The 16283-nt window shown below is 54.2% G+C and overlaps 3 protein-coding genes across 3 annotated transcripts; 2 read left to right on the plus strand and 1 right to left on the minus strand.

Annotated features, from left to right (window-relative positions):
• Nucleotides 1–265: 265 nt before the first annotated feature.
• foxred1 (FAD-dependent oxidoreductase domain containing 1) lies at nt 266–4106 on the plus strand. The gene is made up of 11 exons (XM_068744515.1): nt 266–612; nt 766–986; nt 1081–1191; nt 1271–1389; nt 1461–1555; nt 1678–1779; nt 1940–2016; nt 2169–2305; nt 2871–3000; nt 3068–3172; nt 3442–4106. The coding sequence occupies exons 1-11, from the start codon at nt 465–467 to the stop codon at nt 3694–3696; spliced, it is 1500 nt and encodes a 499-aa protein (XP_068600616.1). The 5' UTR covers nt 266–464; the 3' UTR covers nt 3697–4106.
• Nucleotides 4107–5370: 1264 nt separating this feature from the next.
• Nucleotides 5371–6510, plus strand: LOC137900715 (ATP-sensitive inward rectifier potassium channel 1-like). The gene has a single exon (XM_068744846.1). The coding sequence runs from the start codon at nt 5371–5373 to the stop codon at nt 6508–6510; it is 1140 nt and encodes a 379-aa protein (XP_068600947.1).
• Nucleotides 6511–9009: 2499 nt separating this feature from the next.
• On the minus strand, nt 9010–12926 carry vps37d (VPS37D subunit of ESCRT-I). The gene is made up of 4 exons (XM_068744911.1): nt 12782–12926; nt 11607–11778; nt 9865–9947; nt 9010–9792 (listed from the first exon to the last, which is right to left on the minus strand). Exons 1-4 carry the CDS (start codon nt 12899–12901, stop codon nt 9277–9279), a joined length of 891 nt encoding a protein of 296 aa, XP_068601012.1. The 5' UTR covers nt 12902–12926; the 3' UTR covers nt 9010–9276.
• Between the last annotated feature and the right edge of the window lie 3357 nt (nt 12927–16283).

The raw sequence follows: 16283 nt of genomic DNA on the forward strand, positions 1-16283 counted from the left end.
AAGATCCCCAAAACACAGAAATGCAACCACCGAGCCGAAAGTAGTATTAAAACGCGCCGTGAAGGGAGCGCCGCGGTATCAACAGACATAACCGGAGGTTTAAATATTCACAGCCCCGCCCCCCTCACCGGCACGAGCCGGCTATGACAGCTATCCAATAGGAGGGTGGTTAGTTCAGGGACCAATCAGATTCCAGCTGCTTCCTCCCCGATGGCCCCGCCCTCTAAAGACACGCGGCTCGGCCGGCTCGCCTGAGCGGGACTGTTGTGACCCTGCGGACCTCCGAGGGTCGGTCCAGACCTGCTTCCCTCGGTACCGGCTTCAGGTCCCGACCGGAGACGAGGCGGATTGACTCGCGGCTGGTTCCGCGCGTCTGCGGCGTGTTTCTCCTGACGGGGTTCACCGGAGACGTTCGGATTCGAAGTGACCGCGGAGCGTCTCCGCTAGCCGGCTAGCTAGCGAGGATGTCGTGGAGGCTGCCCCCGGGGTTCCGGAAGCTCAGGCCGGCCGCGCAGCGACCGCCGCGGCCCCTGGACGGGCCCCTGCACGGGCCCCTGGTCCCGGGGCGGAGCCTGAGAACGAGCTCCTGTGTCCGCAGCGACTTCCTCAAAGGTGCGGTGACGTCATCAAGCTTAATCCCGTCAGAAAAGTGTTTAAAGATCCTCAAATGTATGACGTATGAGTACGGACGTGTATCAACTTCCACATTAACGCGCGTGTCGACACGTGACCTGACGTCACGTTCGTCCGCCGTTCTCCCGCCAGATGTGGAGAACCGGCTGGCGGCGGCGAGGCGGAAAGCAGCGGCCGCGCTGCCGGGCAGCGGCTGGAGCCCGCTGGAGGTCAACCCCAGGCTGCCGCCGGAGAGAGCCGACGTGGTGATCGTGGGGGGGGGCGTGGTCGGCTGGTCGGTCGCCTACTGGCTGAAGAGGAAGGAGAAGGGCGGGGCCGCGCTGAAGGTGGTCGTGGTGGAGAGGGACCCCACGGTGAGGAGGCCGGTGGTGGCGCGGACCACGTGACCGTCCAGCTGCGGGTGTCTCACGATCACGTGTCCCCCCCCCCCCCTCCCCCCCCCCACAGTACCGCCAGTGCTCCACCGTGCTGTCGGTGGGGGGGGTCCGGCAGCAGTTCTCCCTGCTGGAGAACGTCTACCTGTCCATGGTGTCTGCAGACTTCATGAGGAACATCAACGTAGGTCCAGTGGGGGCGGGGCCGGGGGCGGGGCCCGATCCAGATGGGCCGGTCCAGATGGGTTCTCTCGTGTTCTCAGGAGTACCTGGACGTGCTGGACGAAGACCCGGTCGACGTCCAGTTCAACCAGTTGGGTTACCTGTTCCTGGCCGGGGAGCGTGGCGCCCAGATCATGACGGAGAACCACGAGGTCCAGAGGTGACGCAGCAGAACCGCCGGACGCGGGGAGCCGCCGTCGATCCGCGCTGAACCTGGTGCTTCTGTTGCAGGAGCGCCGGCGCCAAAGTGTCGCTCCTCTCGCCGGCTCGGCTGAAGGAGACGTTTCCGTGGCTGAACACGGAGGGCGTGGCACTCGCGTCGTACGGTGAGCTCAGCCAATCCGCCGGCTCGCACGTGATCAGGTCACGGTAGCAAACGTTAGCACATGCTACAGCTAATGTTAGCCTGGCTGGGGCGGCGGCTAGCTGAGACTCCTCCCTGTTTCAGGGCTGGAGAACGAGGGGTGGCTCGATCCCTGGTCCCTGCTGAACGCCTTCAGGAGGAAGGCCTTGTCGATGGGAGTCGTTCAGTGCCACGGAGAAGTGACAGGTGAGTCTCATCGTCATCATCGTCATCGTCCTGAGATCAGAAGGCTAAATGGGTTTTAGCTTCTCGTTAATGCACGTTTGTTCACATGCTAACTGTGATGTCATCACTGTGACGTCATCCAATCACTGGTTGTCGATGTATTTATCGATCTCATCTTCAGGCTTTAAACACACAACAAACGTGATGAAGAGGACTGAAGGTGAACACGTGGCCGTCAAGAGAATCAAGTCCGTTAAAGTAATCTCCTATTCCTACTTCCTGCTCTGCTGTGATTGGCTGGGTTGGGGTTCTTTCAGTGAAGCTAGTGCCGCTAGCATGCTAAGCTAAGCACAATGAGATGTGTGCTGTCTGTTCTCGCTCTGTTCATGATGGGATGCCGCGTGGACCAGGTCCAGATGCCGAACGGCCTGGAGTACCAGCCGGTGGAGAGCGCCGTCGTGGTGAACGCGGCCGGGGCGTTCTCCGGGAGGCTGGCCCGGATGGTCGCTGGCCTCTCCTCGGTGGTCCCCGTGGAGCCCCGAAAAAGGTCGGCCTGCAGTTTGCTCAGGGTGAAGGGTTAGGGTTAGGGTCCATCGGATGGGAAACTAATGCTGCTGCTCTGCGCCCCCTGGTGGCAGGAACTAAATACTGCTGCTCTGCGTGCCCCCTGGTGGCAGAAACTAAATACTGCTGCTCTGCGCCCCCTGGTGGTAGAAACTAAATACTGCTGCTCTGCGTGCCCCCTGGTGGCAGAAACTAAATACTGCTGCTCTGCGTGCCCCCTGGTGGCAGAAACTAAATACTGCTGCTCTGCGCCCCCTGGTGGTAGAAACTAAATACTGCTGCTCTGCGTGCCCCCTGGTGTCAGGAACTAATACTGCTGCTCTGCTCGCCCCCTGGTGGTAGAAACTAAATACTGCTGCTCTGCGTGCCCCCTGGTGTCAGGAACTAATACTGCTGCTCTGCGTCCCCTGGTGGCAGAAACTAAATACTGCTGCTCTGCGTCCCCTGGTGGCAGAAACTAAATGCTGCATGTAACACACCTGCTCCAGAAGATGTGCAGCTAAGGAAACTAGATTAACCCTTCAAATGCCTGCACCCCTGTTTCTCAGGTACGTTTTTGTGTTCCACTGTCCCGACGGTCCGGGTCTGGGCACCCCTCTCCTCATCGACCCCTCAGGATTTTACTTCAGGAGGGAGGGGTTAGAAGGGAACTACATCGCTGGGATGTCACCAACGGAGGTACGTACCTGTTGAATAAACATCCCTCGGATGGTCGGAGTGAGGCCGTCTGTCTGTCCATCCTCAGGAGGAGGAGCCAGACGTCAGTAACCTGGAGGTGGACCATCAGTTCTTTGAGGACAGGATATGGCCCCTTTTAGCCAGTCGTGTTCCAGCGTTTGAGAGCCTGAAGGTAGGCCCGAGATTCCCAGATTCCTGGTCGGTGTATTTTATGGATTTGTTACGTTTTGAGAAATAAAGATGGAATTTCATGAGATCGTTCTCACAATTTGAAAGTAATGTTTGAGAAAAGGCTGAAAGAGAAGACAAAAAGTAGTGAAATGTGTCCAGCTGGAATGAAGACGTGTCCAAATGAGGAAATCACTGAGAGCACAGACCTCCCCCAAGCAGCTCGTTCCCCTCCTTACTGGATCTACGCCGGTTTTCTTCTTCTGCTGTCAGGTGACCGGCGCGTGGGCGGGTTATTACGACTACAACACCTTTGACCAGAACGCCATCATCGGGCTTCACCCGTACATCAGCAACATGTACGTCGCCACCGGGTTCAGCGGCCACGGGCTGCAGCAGGCCCCCGCCGCGGGCCGGGCGGTGGCCGAGCTCATCCTGGACGGGGACTTCCGATCCTTGGATTTGAGTCGGTTCGACTTTGGACGGATTCTCAATAATGAACCGATGCTGGAGAGGAACATCGTGTAGAGGACCAGAACTAGAACTGGACCGGTGCTGCTGAGGCCTACTAGATCAGTGATGGCGGCGTCGACCGCCGGTTTGATTCTGCCGCCTGTTGGACGATTTAATTTGGTTTTGTGTGGCGAGTCTTTGATGTCTGGTTCTCCGGGTTCTCCCTGGGTTCTCTCCGGGTTCTCCGGTTTCCTCCCATCTCCAAAAACCTGCAGCGGGTCACGTGACATTGACCGCACGCGAGTGGGTGTTTCTCTCTACGTGGTCCTGCAATGAAGTGGCGACTTGTCCAGGGTGTCGCAACGCAGGCCTCTGATCGACTACGAGGGGGGAGTGTCCGTTGTAGCTCCGCCTCTCTTCTAATGGTAGCTTTTAGAATCTGGTTCAAGTGAAACTGGTCAATAAAGACTAAAGGTCAGTATGAACTGGTTTAAACTCGTCTTCCTCCGGTATGAACTGGTTTAAACTGGTCTTTCTCCGGTATGAACTGGTTTAAACTGGTCTTTCTCCGGTATGAACTGGTTTAAACTCGTCTTTCTCCGGTATGAACTGGTTTAAACTCGTCTTTCTCCGGTATGAACTGGTTTAAACGCGTCTTCCTCCGGTATGAACTGGTTTAAACTGGTCTTTCTCCGGTATGAACTGGTTTAAACTGGTCTTTCTCCGGTATGAACTGGTTTAAACTGGTCTTTCTCCGGTATGAACTGGTTTAAACGCGTCTTCCTCCGGTATGAACTGGTTTAAACTGGTCTTTCTCCGGTATGAACTGGTTGTCCTCCTGTCGGCTCTTTTAGATGCTAATGTGCGTCAGACCCGCGGTTGGAGGGGGATGGGGCCGGTTGAAGGATTTCTTTGTGGGACTAAACCCTAAAAGTTCTCAGGCCTGAAAACAAAAACAGCATGGCGGCTCCTTCAATAGGCGACGCTCACAATAGCTCAGAGGGCCTTCCAGAACGCCCCCCCTCCTCGCCGTGGAGCGTCGGGACCAGTCCTGGTGAAGTTACTGGCTGAGGAGGGCAGTCCCGATGCCTACTGGGACACGGTGGCATGTGGCTGGGATTAGAACATTTCACTGTGGATTAAAACCTTTCCAACGCCTCGCTGGGGGAAAAGATTGAAGCTCCAGCAGAGCTCCGGAGAGGACGGGGAGGACGGAGAGGACGAGGAGGACGAGGAGGACGGGGAGGACGAGGAGGACGAGCCGTTCTGGTCTCTGAGCAGGTCGGTACCAGCATTTCATTCTCTATTCCAGGACACGGATCCGTTCAGGATGAAACGCAGGTTTCGTGTACAGATGTTCTTCCTCCAGTCGGACCGAGCTCGTTGTCAATAACCGATAATATTTGTTATTGGATCAATAACTGAGAACTCTTTACAAAGATTCATTTTAAGGCTTTTAAAAACGGTTTTCTTGCATTAACCTGAGCGTCACAGAGGCTGAACGAAGGGGGGGGTGTGTGTGTGTGTGCGTGTTTCAGTTCCCTGAACGTTGTCATGGTTACGGTTTGTCCTAATTATGCGTTTAGTGTGTTTGTTTAATTATGCATTAGTTTGAAGTTAATTTCAAAGATTCCTGGATGAGTTTTCTCACCTGATCCAGAACCCGGGGCCAGCGGGTCCGGGTGTCGGCGGCGTGGACCCAGCTCCATCCTGATCTTCTGCCCCCCCCCCCCCCCATCCGACTGCAGGATGTTCCGGCTGCTCACGGATCACATCCGGCCGGCCGGACAGCGAAGTCGTAAAAGTCGGCTGGTCACCAAAGATGGACGCTGCAACGTTGAGTTTGGCCACATGGAGTGCGGCGAGCAGTTTGCCTTCGTGTTGGACTTCTGGACGACCTTCGTGGAGATCCGCTGGCGCTTCGTTCTCCTCCTGTTTGTGGCTTCGTTCGCGGGCAGTTGGTTCGTCTTCAGCCTGCTCTGGTACTGGATCGCAAAGAGCAACGGGGATCTGGCGGGACAAAACCGAACCCGTGAGCACGTCCGCTGTGTGGACAACGTCAACGGCCTGACAACGGCGTTCCTGTACTCGCTGGAGACCCAGACCACCATCGGGTACGGCGGCAGGGCTCTGACCGGGCACTGCGCCGGAACCGTGGCGCTCATCATGATCCAGTCTCTGATCGGCGTCTTCATCAACTGCTTCATGTGCGGCGTCGTCTTGGCCAAGGTCTCCTTACCCAGGAAACGGGCGAAGACCGTCGCCTTCAGCGACAAGGCGGTGATCTGCCCGAAGAGAGGAAGTCTGTGTCTCCTGGTCAGAGTCGCCAACCTACGGAAGACTTTGTTGATTGGCAGCCAGATCTACGGCAAGCTGCTTAGGACATCCGCCGTATCGGACGGCGAGACCATCGTCCTGGACCAGGTGGACGTCGACTTCACGGTTGATGCCGGGACGTGCAACCTGTTCTTCGTTTGTCCCCTGACGCTCTACCATGTGATCGACAGCTCGAGCCCATTCTACGAGCTTTCGGCGGACTCGTTGCCCCAGCAGGACTTTGAGCTGGTGGTGTTCCTGGACGGGATGGCTGAGTCCACCAGCGCTTCCTGTCAGGTCCGCACCTCCTACATTCCGCAGGAGATCCAGTGGGGATACACTTTCCTGCCCATCGTCTCCCGCACCGAGACGGGGAAGTACCGGGTGGATTTCTCAAACTTCTCCAAAAGCATTCGGGTTTTGACGCCGCACTGCGTCCGCTGCTTCGAGTCGGGCTCGGACCGGAGGAACCACAACCAGGAAAACCATAGCAACCAGGAGAAGACGGGAATCGACAACTTGGGGTTCCAGGTGATCGACATTCATGAGTCGGTAGACGTCACCAAGATGTGAGCGGTAAGGGAGGACATAAAACGGTCCCTTCAATCAGAACTCCTGAGTCCATCATAGGTCCAAACCACCTGGACCGCCTGGTCTCTGTGTCCGCCTCCGTTTTGCTTGCCGGCGATCCAAACCGTCGTTGAACGTGATTCGTGAAGCGACGCTACGGTACGGCGCGCCTGGCTTGGCAAGGGGGCGGGGCCTCGTGTCGGTCTGTTTTTAAAGGCGGGGTTGTCTCTGAGTTGTTTCATTGGTCGACACACTGGACGTAATGTTAACGTGAATGAAACCTCCTCGTAGTGAAATAAACTGAGTGAGTCGTTGATTATTGATTGTTTTGTCATAGCTGATAACCCGATCAACATGAATGATTATTACTGTTGCCTCCTCCATCAGAGATCAATCTGTTCTTCTATGTTTGCTAAAACTTAAATATCCACCGTGGTTTAAACCCGGTAGCGCTGTAGAACACTCTGTTCTGATTGGGTCGATGCGACAGGCTCACTTTCTGCTTATTTAGTGACGTCATTATCTTGCCTGCGATGACGTCACAGATGGTCCACAGTTCCCCGCCCTCTCTGTGATGACGTGACGCGGCTCAACTCTTCGCCTGTCCTCTCTGTTGGTAAGTAAAGACCAAAGAGGGAATGCTGCCACCTGCTGGCCGTTCGGCCGGTGGCTTCGTTGTTTATTAATTGATTGGCCTGTTGATCTGTTTGTTTAGGTAATATTGTATATTGGTTGGTAATTAGTAAATCTCGTGGGGGCGGGTTGCTCATTGTAACATTGCTAACGATCATGCTAGCTGCTCTCTGAGGCCTTGTAGACGCAGCGCTGCTAAATGCTAACGATCATGCTAGCTGCTCTCTGAGGCCTTGTAGACGCAGCACTGCTAAATGCTAACGATCATGCTAGCTGCTCTCTGAGGCCTTATAGACGCAGCACTGCGTACCGCTAAATGCTAACGCAAGCATGCTAACACGATAGCGGGAAACGGGAACAAGTAGCGGTGCGTTATCTGTGTTCATTTTAGTTTAGCATGCTAGCTGAGATATGCTAAGTTGTGCTAAGCTACAGCTGGAACCTCTTTCATACCAGTCTACATTAAACTCTTCATCAGTAATCAGCAGCTAATTAAAGTCATTGATTATTGGAGCCTGAAAGTAACTGAGCAACGTTTCCCTCGCCTCCCAGCTGGACCAGTGGAATTAAACTGGATCTGACTTCATTTCAACCAGTGGACCCAGTCCTCTAGACTGGTTCCCCACGTTGTGGATGTATACTGGTTGATAACCAGTTTAACTACGGATGTTCTGAATGTCTTTAGTGCAAAAGGCCCTCGGGCCGACGCCGCTTTTGTCCTCAGTGTTTAGATTTGAGCTGCATTAGTCGCCCACAGTTCAGTCAAAACTGTAATGGGATAATATGGGACATTTTGGCAATCGCCATGGCAACAATGTAAAAACTGCAGTCTGGGTGTCACTGACTTCTTCAACCGGCATGTGTGTGAGAATGTATGTGTCACGTTTGGGATGTTTCCGTGCTAATATGTCTTTTTAAATATAATGGGATAATATTGTGTCGTTTGTAATAGACTAATATGGGGAACTTTGGCCATTGCCATAGCAACACGGTAAAAACAACGACACGGTTACGATTGTGTTTTTTGATCGGGACCACATGGGGGAATTTTCTGGAAAATTTTAATCATTTCTGGCAAACTATTTTTTTACTTCCCATTCAATTTTTTTCTTGTTCTGTAGGGGGCGCTGTAAGGCAGATTGTCAAAGTTTCATGTTTAAAGTGTCCAGGTAGGAAGGGTCAATAAGTGTTTAAAATTTGGTTTGGATTGGAGTGCGTGTGCAAACGGGAGCAATGTTTGCGGCAACGGTCACCTGGAATGCAGAGCAAAAACGCCAGCTGGGGGCGCAATGGTTCTCGGGATTAGATTGCGTGTTTTAACAGGCGACTCTTTGTTTCAGAAGAAGAAAGAATATCCCAGGTCCCAGTCTCCTGCGTCGCAGAAGCAGTAGCCCCGCCCCTTGCGCCAAGATAGGCGCTCGGGCCGAACAATAATTTAAGCTGCATTGGCTTCGTTTGGCCACTAGGGGGCGGCAGCCGCTTCCAAATGATTCCCTGATAGAATTAATAGAATTATAACAGCTACAAACAAATATATTCCATTTGATCTCGAACCTTTGCTTAGTGTCGAGCAAATATAGAATATATTATATAGAATATATTCCATACCGAGATGCTACAAAAAGGGGCGTGTCCTGTGCCTATCTGAGTAATGTTGAGGAAGACGAGGGTCTATTTACTCTAGCAACATTTTTCGTCACGGTTAAACTAGATTTATGGACCTGAACCTGTAAATGGCTGGAATTGGACCGGGCCAGCCTGTAGAGCGCGATGAAGACGAGCGCGTCGTCTTCGTCGCGCTGCTCATGGCGTTAGAACATTTTAACTGTTTAATGATGTCATCATTCAGCCCAGACACGACATCTCCGTTTAAACAAAGTTTATTCAAAGATTTAAAAAAACGCAAACACGTTCGTGTCGTCCTCGGGCCGGGTCCAAACAGGAAGCCGGTCGGGCCGCAGAGTTCGCATCCTGAGGACCATCATCACGGACCGGGTCCAGAACCCGGAACCCGATCCAGTCTTCCCTGTCTCACCCATGTCCTCCTGATCTCTGGCGCCATGGATGGAGGTCAGGACGCTGCCTGACTCTGGATCAGCTCTTTCTGGGAGACCTCTCAGAGCTCCTGGTCCGGGTCTATCGGTACGGGGGTTCCGGCTGTTGGGGGTTTGGCCGGTAAAGCTGCTGCACCCTCAGCGCTCTCCCGTTAGCGGGCCAGCCGCCCGGTAACTGTCCGATGACCCGGAGGCCGACCGGCTGTCCTGGCAGAGGCGTGCTGGTGCCGAGACTGTGGTTCTGTCCCGCTTCGGATTCCGCGGTACTACTCTGACATCCTGGACCCGATGTAGGGGGGGAGACGGGGTAATGGGGGAGGAGGATGGCCGGGGTGAGGCCGTAGCGAACCTGGAACACTCTGAGGGGTCCGTGAGCCACGAGGCCGTTGGGCCGCGGAGGCTCCGTACCCGTCTTCACCTCCGGGACCGGAGGCGGCTCCGGCGGTTTGGGTTTGTCCAGCCGCCGCTGGGCCTGGTGGACTTCCTGCACCTTCTCCGCCTGGGCCCGGCGGATGTGATACGTCTTCCTGGAGCTCTGGAAGGAGTCCAGGAATCCCTCCAGGCTCGTGGTTCTCTCCATGAACTTGCCCAACAGCTCCTGTGGAGACAGACACGACGCCATGAGGAGAAACGCGGTTGAACAGAGAGATGAGGAGGACGCGCATTATACCTCGGACTGCTCCTCGGCTCGCGTCACCTCCTCCTGCAGGAGGCGCTGGACCCTCCGTGGACAGTGTCTCTGGACATGAGCCTCTGAAAGACAATTGAATGTCACATGACTGCGAGGAAGGCGAGGTAGCGTAGCGTCGACGAGTTTAAGGTAACGCTAGCTTCCCTGGCTAACGGTGCGGGGTTAAGGTAACGCTAGCTTCCCTGGCTAACGGTACGGGGTTAAGGTAACGCTAGCTTCCCTGGCTAATGGGACGGGGTTAAGGTAACACTAGCTTCCCTGGCTAACGGTGCGGGGTTAAGGTAACGCTAGCTTCCCTGGCTAATGGGACGGGGTTAAGGTAACGCTAGCTTCCCTGGCTAACGGGACGGGGTTAAGGTAACGCTAGCTTCCCTGGCTAATGGGACGGGGTTAAGGTAACGCTAGCTTCCCTGGCTAACGGTACGGGGTTAAGGTAACGCTAGCTTCCCTGGCTAATGGGACGGGGTTAAGGTAACGCTAGCTTCCCTGGCTAACGGTGCGGGGTTAAGGTAACGCTAGCTTCCCTGGCTAACGGGACGGGTTAAGGTAATGCTAGCTTCGTCTCCTCATCCTCCTGTCCAACAGGAACATGATGGCGGCTTGAGGGTCCACGTCACACCCAGCTGCTGGAGGAGCGCTTCCTTGCCCATTACTCCCCCCCCCTCACCCCACTGATGCATTCTGGGTCACAGAGCCCCTCCCTCACCGGTATCGATCGATCTGTTTTTCCTCCATCATGTTGACGTGGAAACTCTGAGCTGCTGCTAGCGATGCTAATCTGGAAGCTAACAGGCATACACTTCCTGCTCGGGGAGGAGCAACAGGACTTCAAACTAATGACCTCTGGTTAAATATTTAACTTTAACAATGTTGCTAAATTCTCCATGTCTCCATGGCAACCAAAGGGCCTTTGTCGCATATGGGGCTCTGGACCGGTTGCTAGGAGAACGGCCTCCCCTTTGAGTGTTGAACATAATGAGGATCAGATGTTTAGCAGAGGAAGGACAGCCCCCGCCCATCCTGCTCTGCTGGGGGGGGGGGCAGCATCTGTGTGCACAGGAAGTTTAACATTCCAGTCAACTTCCATCACCGGCCAACAGCTGAATGGAGCAGAACCGCTCGGTACCATCAGGATTTACTCATCAGCTGCTCCGGGGTCCGACCCGGCCAGGGGTCCTCTCGGGACCGGACCGGAGTCCGACCCGGCCGGGCTTCCTCTCGGGACCAGACCGGAGTCCGACCCGGCCAGGGGTCCACTCAGGAGTCCTACCCTGCCAGGGGTCCTCTCAGGACCGGACCGGAGGCTCACGGTCTAGAGCCCAGGCCTTAGAGGACGTCCTCCGGCACCGGACGCCCCTCACAAAGACCAGACCCCGTTCGGCCCAACGTTCCTGCTGGTATCTGATGTTCCCACGACCGGACCGGACAGTCTCCGGAACCAACGAATCAGACGTGGCCTTTCTGTTCCCTTTTCAAAGTAAAGGTCGGGCTAACTGAACGCAGGGACTTCCTGTTGCTGCCCGGAAGCTAACCGTGCCGTCGTTTCGTCGGCCGATTGGATGGCAAACGACTCTGGACTATAAATAAAGTTTATTCGACGACATCTGATGGGTTTACCATCCCGTCCTGGAACCCTCGTCACCCCGACCAGCTCCTCTTGACGCATGTCTTCTACCGTCCTAAGTGAAACGCTGGACGCGTCGCTGGACGCTTGAGCTCACCCAGCTGACTCTGTTTGTCCCAGCACACCGTCGCCAGGTTGGACAGTTGTCGATATTTCTCAGCCAGTAGCAGTCTGGCGTCGAAGAGGCGTGGCCGCCGGGCGAGGCTGTCCTCAGCCAAACTCCTATTGGACGCCAGCAGCGTCTCTCTGTCCACCTGAAGCTCCTGGAACTGGACAGAAGAGCGGAGACAGTTCACCATCCGTGATGGAAGCTAGAAGACGGCGTGACATCACGGCGGTGGGGGCGGAGCGTCCGACGCCGTCCGTGGAGCGGGTCGGGTTTGTGCCTCCTCTTCCTCCGACCCGGTTACGCCTTCGTAACGTGTTACTGGACGACCATCCCGAGAACACGTCTGACAGAATGACTTCCTGCGGTGCTGTGAAATCAGCTCCCAAGAGTGTGCGTGTGTGTGTGCGCGCGTGCGCGTGCGTGCGGTATCACTTTACACTCGGAAGGTCACCATCGAGCCCCCGAACGTGCCTCTCACAGAGACCGCGCACCGGATTCCTTTTAAAAATCCGTCCATTTTACTGTTCCACGTTCAAAGAGAAAGACACGCTGACGTCATCAAATATCGAACGGTGATTAGTTATCGACGCGGATCGATGATCGATTCGGCGGTGATTGGACACACGTGGAACCGACGCTCTTCCGGTGAAGCCGGCGCGTCTCCGCGGCTCCGGGTCGAGGAGGAGCTGGAGGAGTAAACTTCTCCTCAAACGGCTCCTGCTCCGGACCCGCGTCGACGCCGAACCGGACCTGGTTCCGGTAGGAACGTAATGTTATGACGACGCGCGGTTTACGTCACGTGCGGAACCCTGCAGCGTGGAGGCGTAGAAATGGACGGGATTCTATGGGGGTTCGGCCTGGCTCCGTTCACAGCTCGACACGTTCTGGACCGAACGTGTTCCGGACCGATCAATAACTTCAGGCTTCATCTCGGTTATTAAAACGCTCCCGTGACGTCACCTCACTGGTATTACCGGGGGCGAACTGGGAGTCCGACCAGCGGCCGCGCAGACGATCGATCAGCCACGAAGCGGATTTGATCAAAAGCAACTTTTGTTTTCTTCTGCGAACAAATACCACGTGGTGTTTGTGGTATTTGCGAACAAAGAACCACGTGATCAGAACCGGGTCCGTGAAGCCGCAACACGGCGCCGGTCCTTTACCTTCTCATTGATCCGGATGATCGGGTCCATTTTGTCGTCTTGCAGCAGTTCGGTGAGCTCGGACGTGCTCAGAGACCCGAACCGGTCCGGACAGCAGCCCCGCCCCGCCAGGTGGGACATCTTAACCCGTCACAGCGAGTCTGGGCTCCGGAACACGCGTCGGTCCATCTCTCAGGCTCCGAGCCCGCATGGAGCGGCAAGCCGCAGGGTCCGCGCAGGTCCACGCTTCCTGCACTCCCCTTCAAAATAAAATACAAACTAAAGCGCGCCTCCTTTACAGCCCTTCATAATAAAACACCCCCCCCCCCCCCCCCCAATGCAAATTAACCACAGTATCAGTATCCGTATCACGTCCATACCTTCAAAATAAAACACACTTGTTGAAACTAAATCAGCGGCGAGACGCATCGACTCCGGTTTCACCCGAGAACCGTCTCCGTCTACCGCGGATGGAGGACATGTCTCGTGTCTCGGACACGAACACTCGCGCTGACTATGGATCAGTTTGACTAGAACATCACTGAGAGCACGGACCTCCCCCAAGCGGCTCACTCCAAGACAGAAACGAAACGTTTATTATTTCAAATGAAGAGGAAGTCCAAATGTCACTGACATATTTAAAGCTACAACATTATAAAAACCTTAATATTTGAAATATTATCAGCATAAATGGTCAAAAATTAAACCTATACGATCAGCAGATGACAAAGTCAAAATGTCATCTAGAAGAATGTCCCTTCTGTCCTCCTATCCAACTTCATCATAGTCCTCCTCATCCAGGAGTTCTTCTTCACCTCCGATGTCATCATAGTCGTCAAAGGAGGCGTTAAAAGCAGATGGATGATGGCCTGGACGAAGAGGAGGAGCGTCAATCTCCTCCTCCACCACCGTTACATAGTCAAACAGCTCCTGTTGGTATTCGGGTACATCCTGTTGGTATTCGGGGACATCCTGTTGGTATTCGGGGACATCCTGTTGGTATTCGGGGACATCCTGTTGGTATTCGGGGACATCTTGTTGGTGTTCGGGTACATCCTGTTGGTAGACGTGCGTGCGCTCCTCATTGTCAGGTACATGATCCATATTCTCGTAGCCTTTGACCTCTAGAACAGTAAAATTCAACATTCTAATCATCCAACAAAACGTGCTTTTTCAGCACTTTCGTACTTAAAAATATTAACTAAGGGTTAAAGGAGAAGAGTTTGGGAAGTCCGTCATTAGAGGACAAGACTTCATTGACTCGGGGACCGGGGGGAGACTCACCCGGGATGAACTGTGTCCGGAAACGTGGAGCTGGGCTGTCCACTCTCTGGAGGAATCTGTTGCTCCTGAGAAGTCAAGAAGAGATCCGTTGAAAACTGGAGTCAGGAGACGGAAGTCCGACGGGAACGTTTCTGCCCCTTGACGCTTGTTACCAAAACTCCCTCACAGACAATCACCGTCCTCATGGGTGAAATCGAAAGAATCCCAAATTTCAGAACTCCGATTTGGCGTAACGCCATATGGACAAATAGAGACATTTACAAATGGATAAATGACAGGTGGACATTTGTCCACTTGAAGGGTCATGGACGGGACGTCTTTGAAGGGTAATTTAAGGGTTAAGTATGAGCTCACAGTCAGCCGTTAGTTAGCATCTGGGTCTCTAGTTAGAAAATAACCATCCAACCATCCAACCGTTCATCCATCCATCCATCCATTTTCCTCTTTGCCCTTTTACAGCGAACAGAACCGAACTGTAAACTTTCAGGAGACGACGTTTATATTTTACTCTGTGTTGACGTCAGATCGTGCCGGGAGCGTCGGGATTCTGCGTTTTCCTGCGAGAAAGAAAAACGTCCAGTTAAACTTCGGATCAGCAACGAGAGTAGTAGATGTATGATGAGCCAAAGTATCGCCCCGCCCATTCTGAACTGGTCTGAACCAGTCTGAACCGGTCTGAACTGGTCTGAACCAGCCTGAACCAGTCTGAACCGGTCTGAACTGGTCTGAACCAGCCTGAACCAGTCTGAACCAGTCTGAACTGGTCTGAACCAGTCTGAACCAGTCTGAACCAGTCTGAACCAGTCTGAACCGGTCGGAACTGGTCTGAACCGGTCTGAACCAGTTTGAACCAGTCTGAACCCGGTCTGAACCAGTTTGAACCAGTCTGAACCGGTCTGAGCCGTTCTGAACCAGTCTGAACCGGTCTGAACCGGTCTGAACCGGTCTGAACTGGTCTGAACCAGTCTGAACCGGTCTGAACCGGTCTGAACTGGTCTGAACCAGTCTGAACTGGTCTGAACCAGTCTGAACCAGTCTGAACTGGTCTGAACCGTTCTGAACCGGTCGGAACTGGTCTGAACCGGTCTGAACTGGTCTGAACCAGTCTGAACTGGTCTGAACCAGTCTGAACCAGTCTGAACTGGTCTGAACCGTTCTGAACCGGTCGGAACTGGTCTGAACCGGTCTGAACCAGCCTGAACCAGTCTGAACTGGTCTGAACCAGTCTGAACTGGTCTGAGCCGTTCTGAACCAGTCTGAACCGGTCTGAACCGGTCGGAACTGGTCTGAACCGGTCTGAACCAGTTTGAACCAGTCTGAACCCGGTCTGAACCGGTCTGAACCAGTTTGAACCAGTCTGAACCGGTCTGAACCACAGCGATTATTAAATTTTGATCGGAGCCGATCAAATCCAGACGGATTGATCCTACCTGCTCTGGAGAAGCACTTATTGATGAGAACGAAGACGAGTCCGATCAGCGCCGACACAAAGAGCGTCCCTAATGTCACCCACCACCAGAAGTATTCACGCCAGGGATCCATTCAGACTGACGGACGGACGCGCTCCCGTCCTGTCTGGCTTTCGGCTCGCAGCTCCGAGGATCGGAAAGAAGAACTATCGCTTCTCCTTTCTCACGGTCGGCGGGTTATTCTGAGAGACGAGCCGGAAACGCTGCCGTCTCGAGGGGATTGTTGCGTCTACTCACAATGAATTATCCTGCACTGAAGTACGCGTCTGCATACTAGTACTTCATAGTACTAATAGTTTTCAGGCCTCATTTGTCTCGCCACAGCAGCTTCCTGACCACGTCCATGAAATAATGACAACCACCATCCGTCCGTCTGTCCGTCCATCCGACGACCTCATCATCTCATCTCCATTAGTTCTATCCTCCTTGGGTTCACGGGTGTTTCTGGGTTTATCCCAGCTGACTACGGACTAGAGACGGGGTAAAACACCCCGGACGCGTCGCCAGCGCATCGCAGGTCCACTCATGCACACACACACACACACACACACACACACACACACACAGACACAGACACACAGAGTGACCAAGTCACCTCAGCTGCAGGTGCTTGGAGAAAACCGGAGAACACGGGGAGAACATACAGAAGGGAATCGAACCCGGAACCTTCTTGCTGTGAGGCGACAGCGCTAACCACTACACCAGCGTGCCGCCAAAAGAAGTGTTTATAATTTTGAAAGGTTGCACCGGAGGTTAGTCAACATAACGTG

Source organism: Brachionichthys hirsutus, chromosome 10 (assembly GCF_040956055.1).
Source record: "Brachionichthys hirsutus isolate HB-005 chromosome 10, CSIRO-AGI_Bhir_v1, whole genome shotgun sequence".
Taxonomy (NCBI): domain Eukaryota; kingdom Metazoa; phylum Chordata; class Actinopteri; order Lophiiformes; family Brachionichthyidae; genus Brachionichthys; species Brachionichthys hirsutus.

Coding starts and splice junctions, on each gene's coding strand:
- foxred1 (XM_068744515.1), top strand. CDS start 465: ATGTCGTGGAGGCTGCCCCCGGGGTTCCGGAAGCTCAGGCCGGCCGCG. Junction 987..1,080: donor TGGTGGAGAGGGACCCCACG/GTGAGGAGGCCG, acceptor CCCCCCCCACAG/TACCGCCAGTGCTCCACCGT. Junction 1,390..1,460: donor GAGAACCACGAGGTCCAGAG/GTGACGCAGCAG, acceptor CTTCTGTTGCAG/GAGCGCCGGCGCCAAAGTGT.
- LOC137900715 (XM_068744846.1), top strand. CDS start 5,371: ATGTTCCGGCTGCTCACGGATCACATCCGGCCGGCCGGACAGCGAAGT.
- vps37d (XM_068744911.1), bottom strand. CDS start 12,901: ATGTCCCACCTGGCGGGGCGGGGCTGCTGTCCGGACCGGTTCGGGTCT. Junction 11,779..12,781: donor TCATCCGGATCAATGAGAAG/GTAAAGGACCGG, acceptor TCTTCTGTCCAG/TTCCAGGAGCTTCAGGTGGA. Junction 9,793..9,864: donor GAGCCGAGGAGCAGTCCGAG/GTATAATGCGCG, acceptor CTGTCTCCACAG/GAGCTGTTGGGCAAGTTCAT.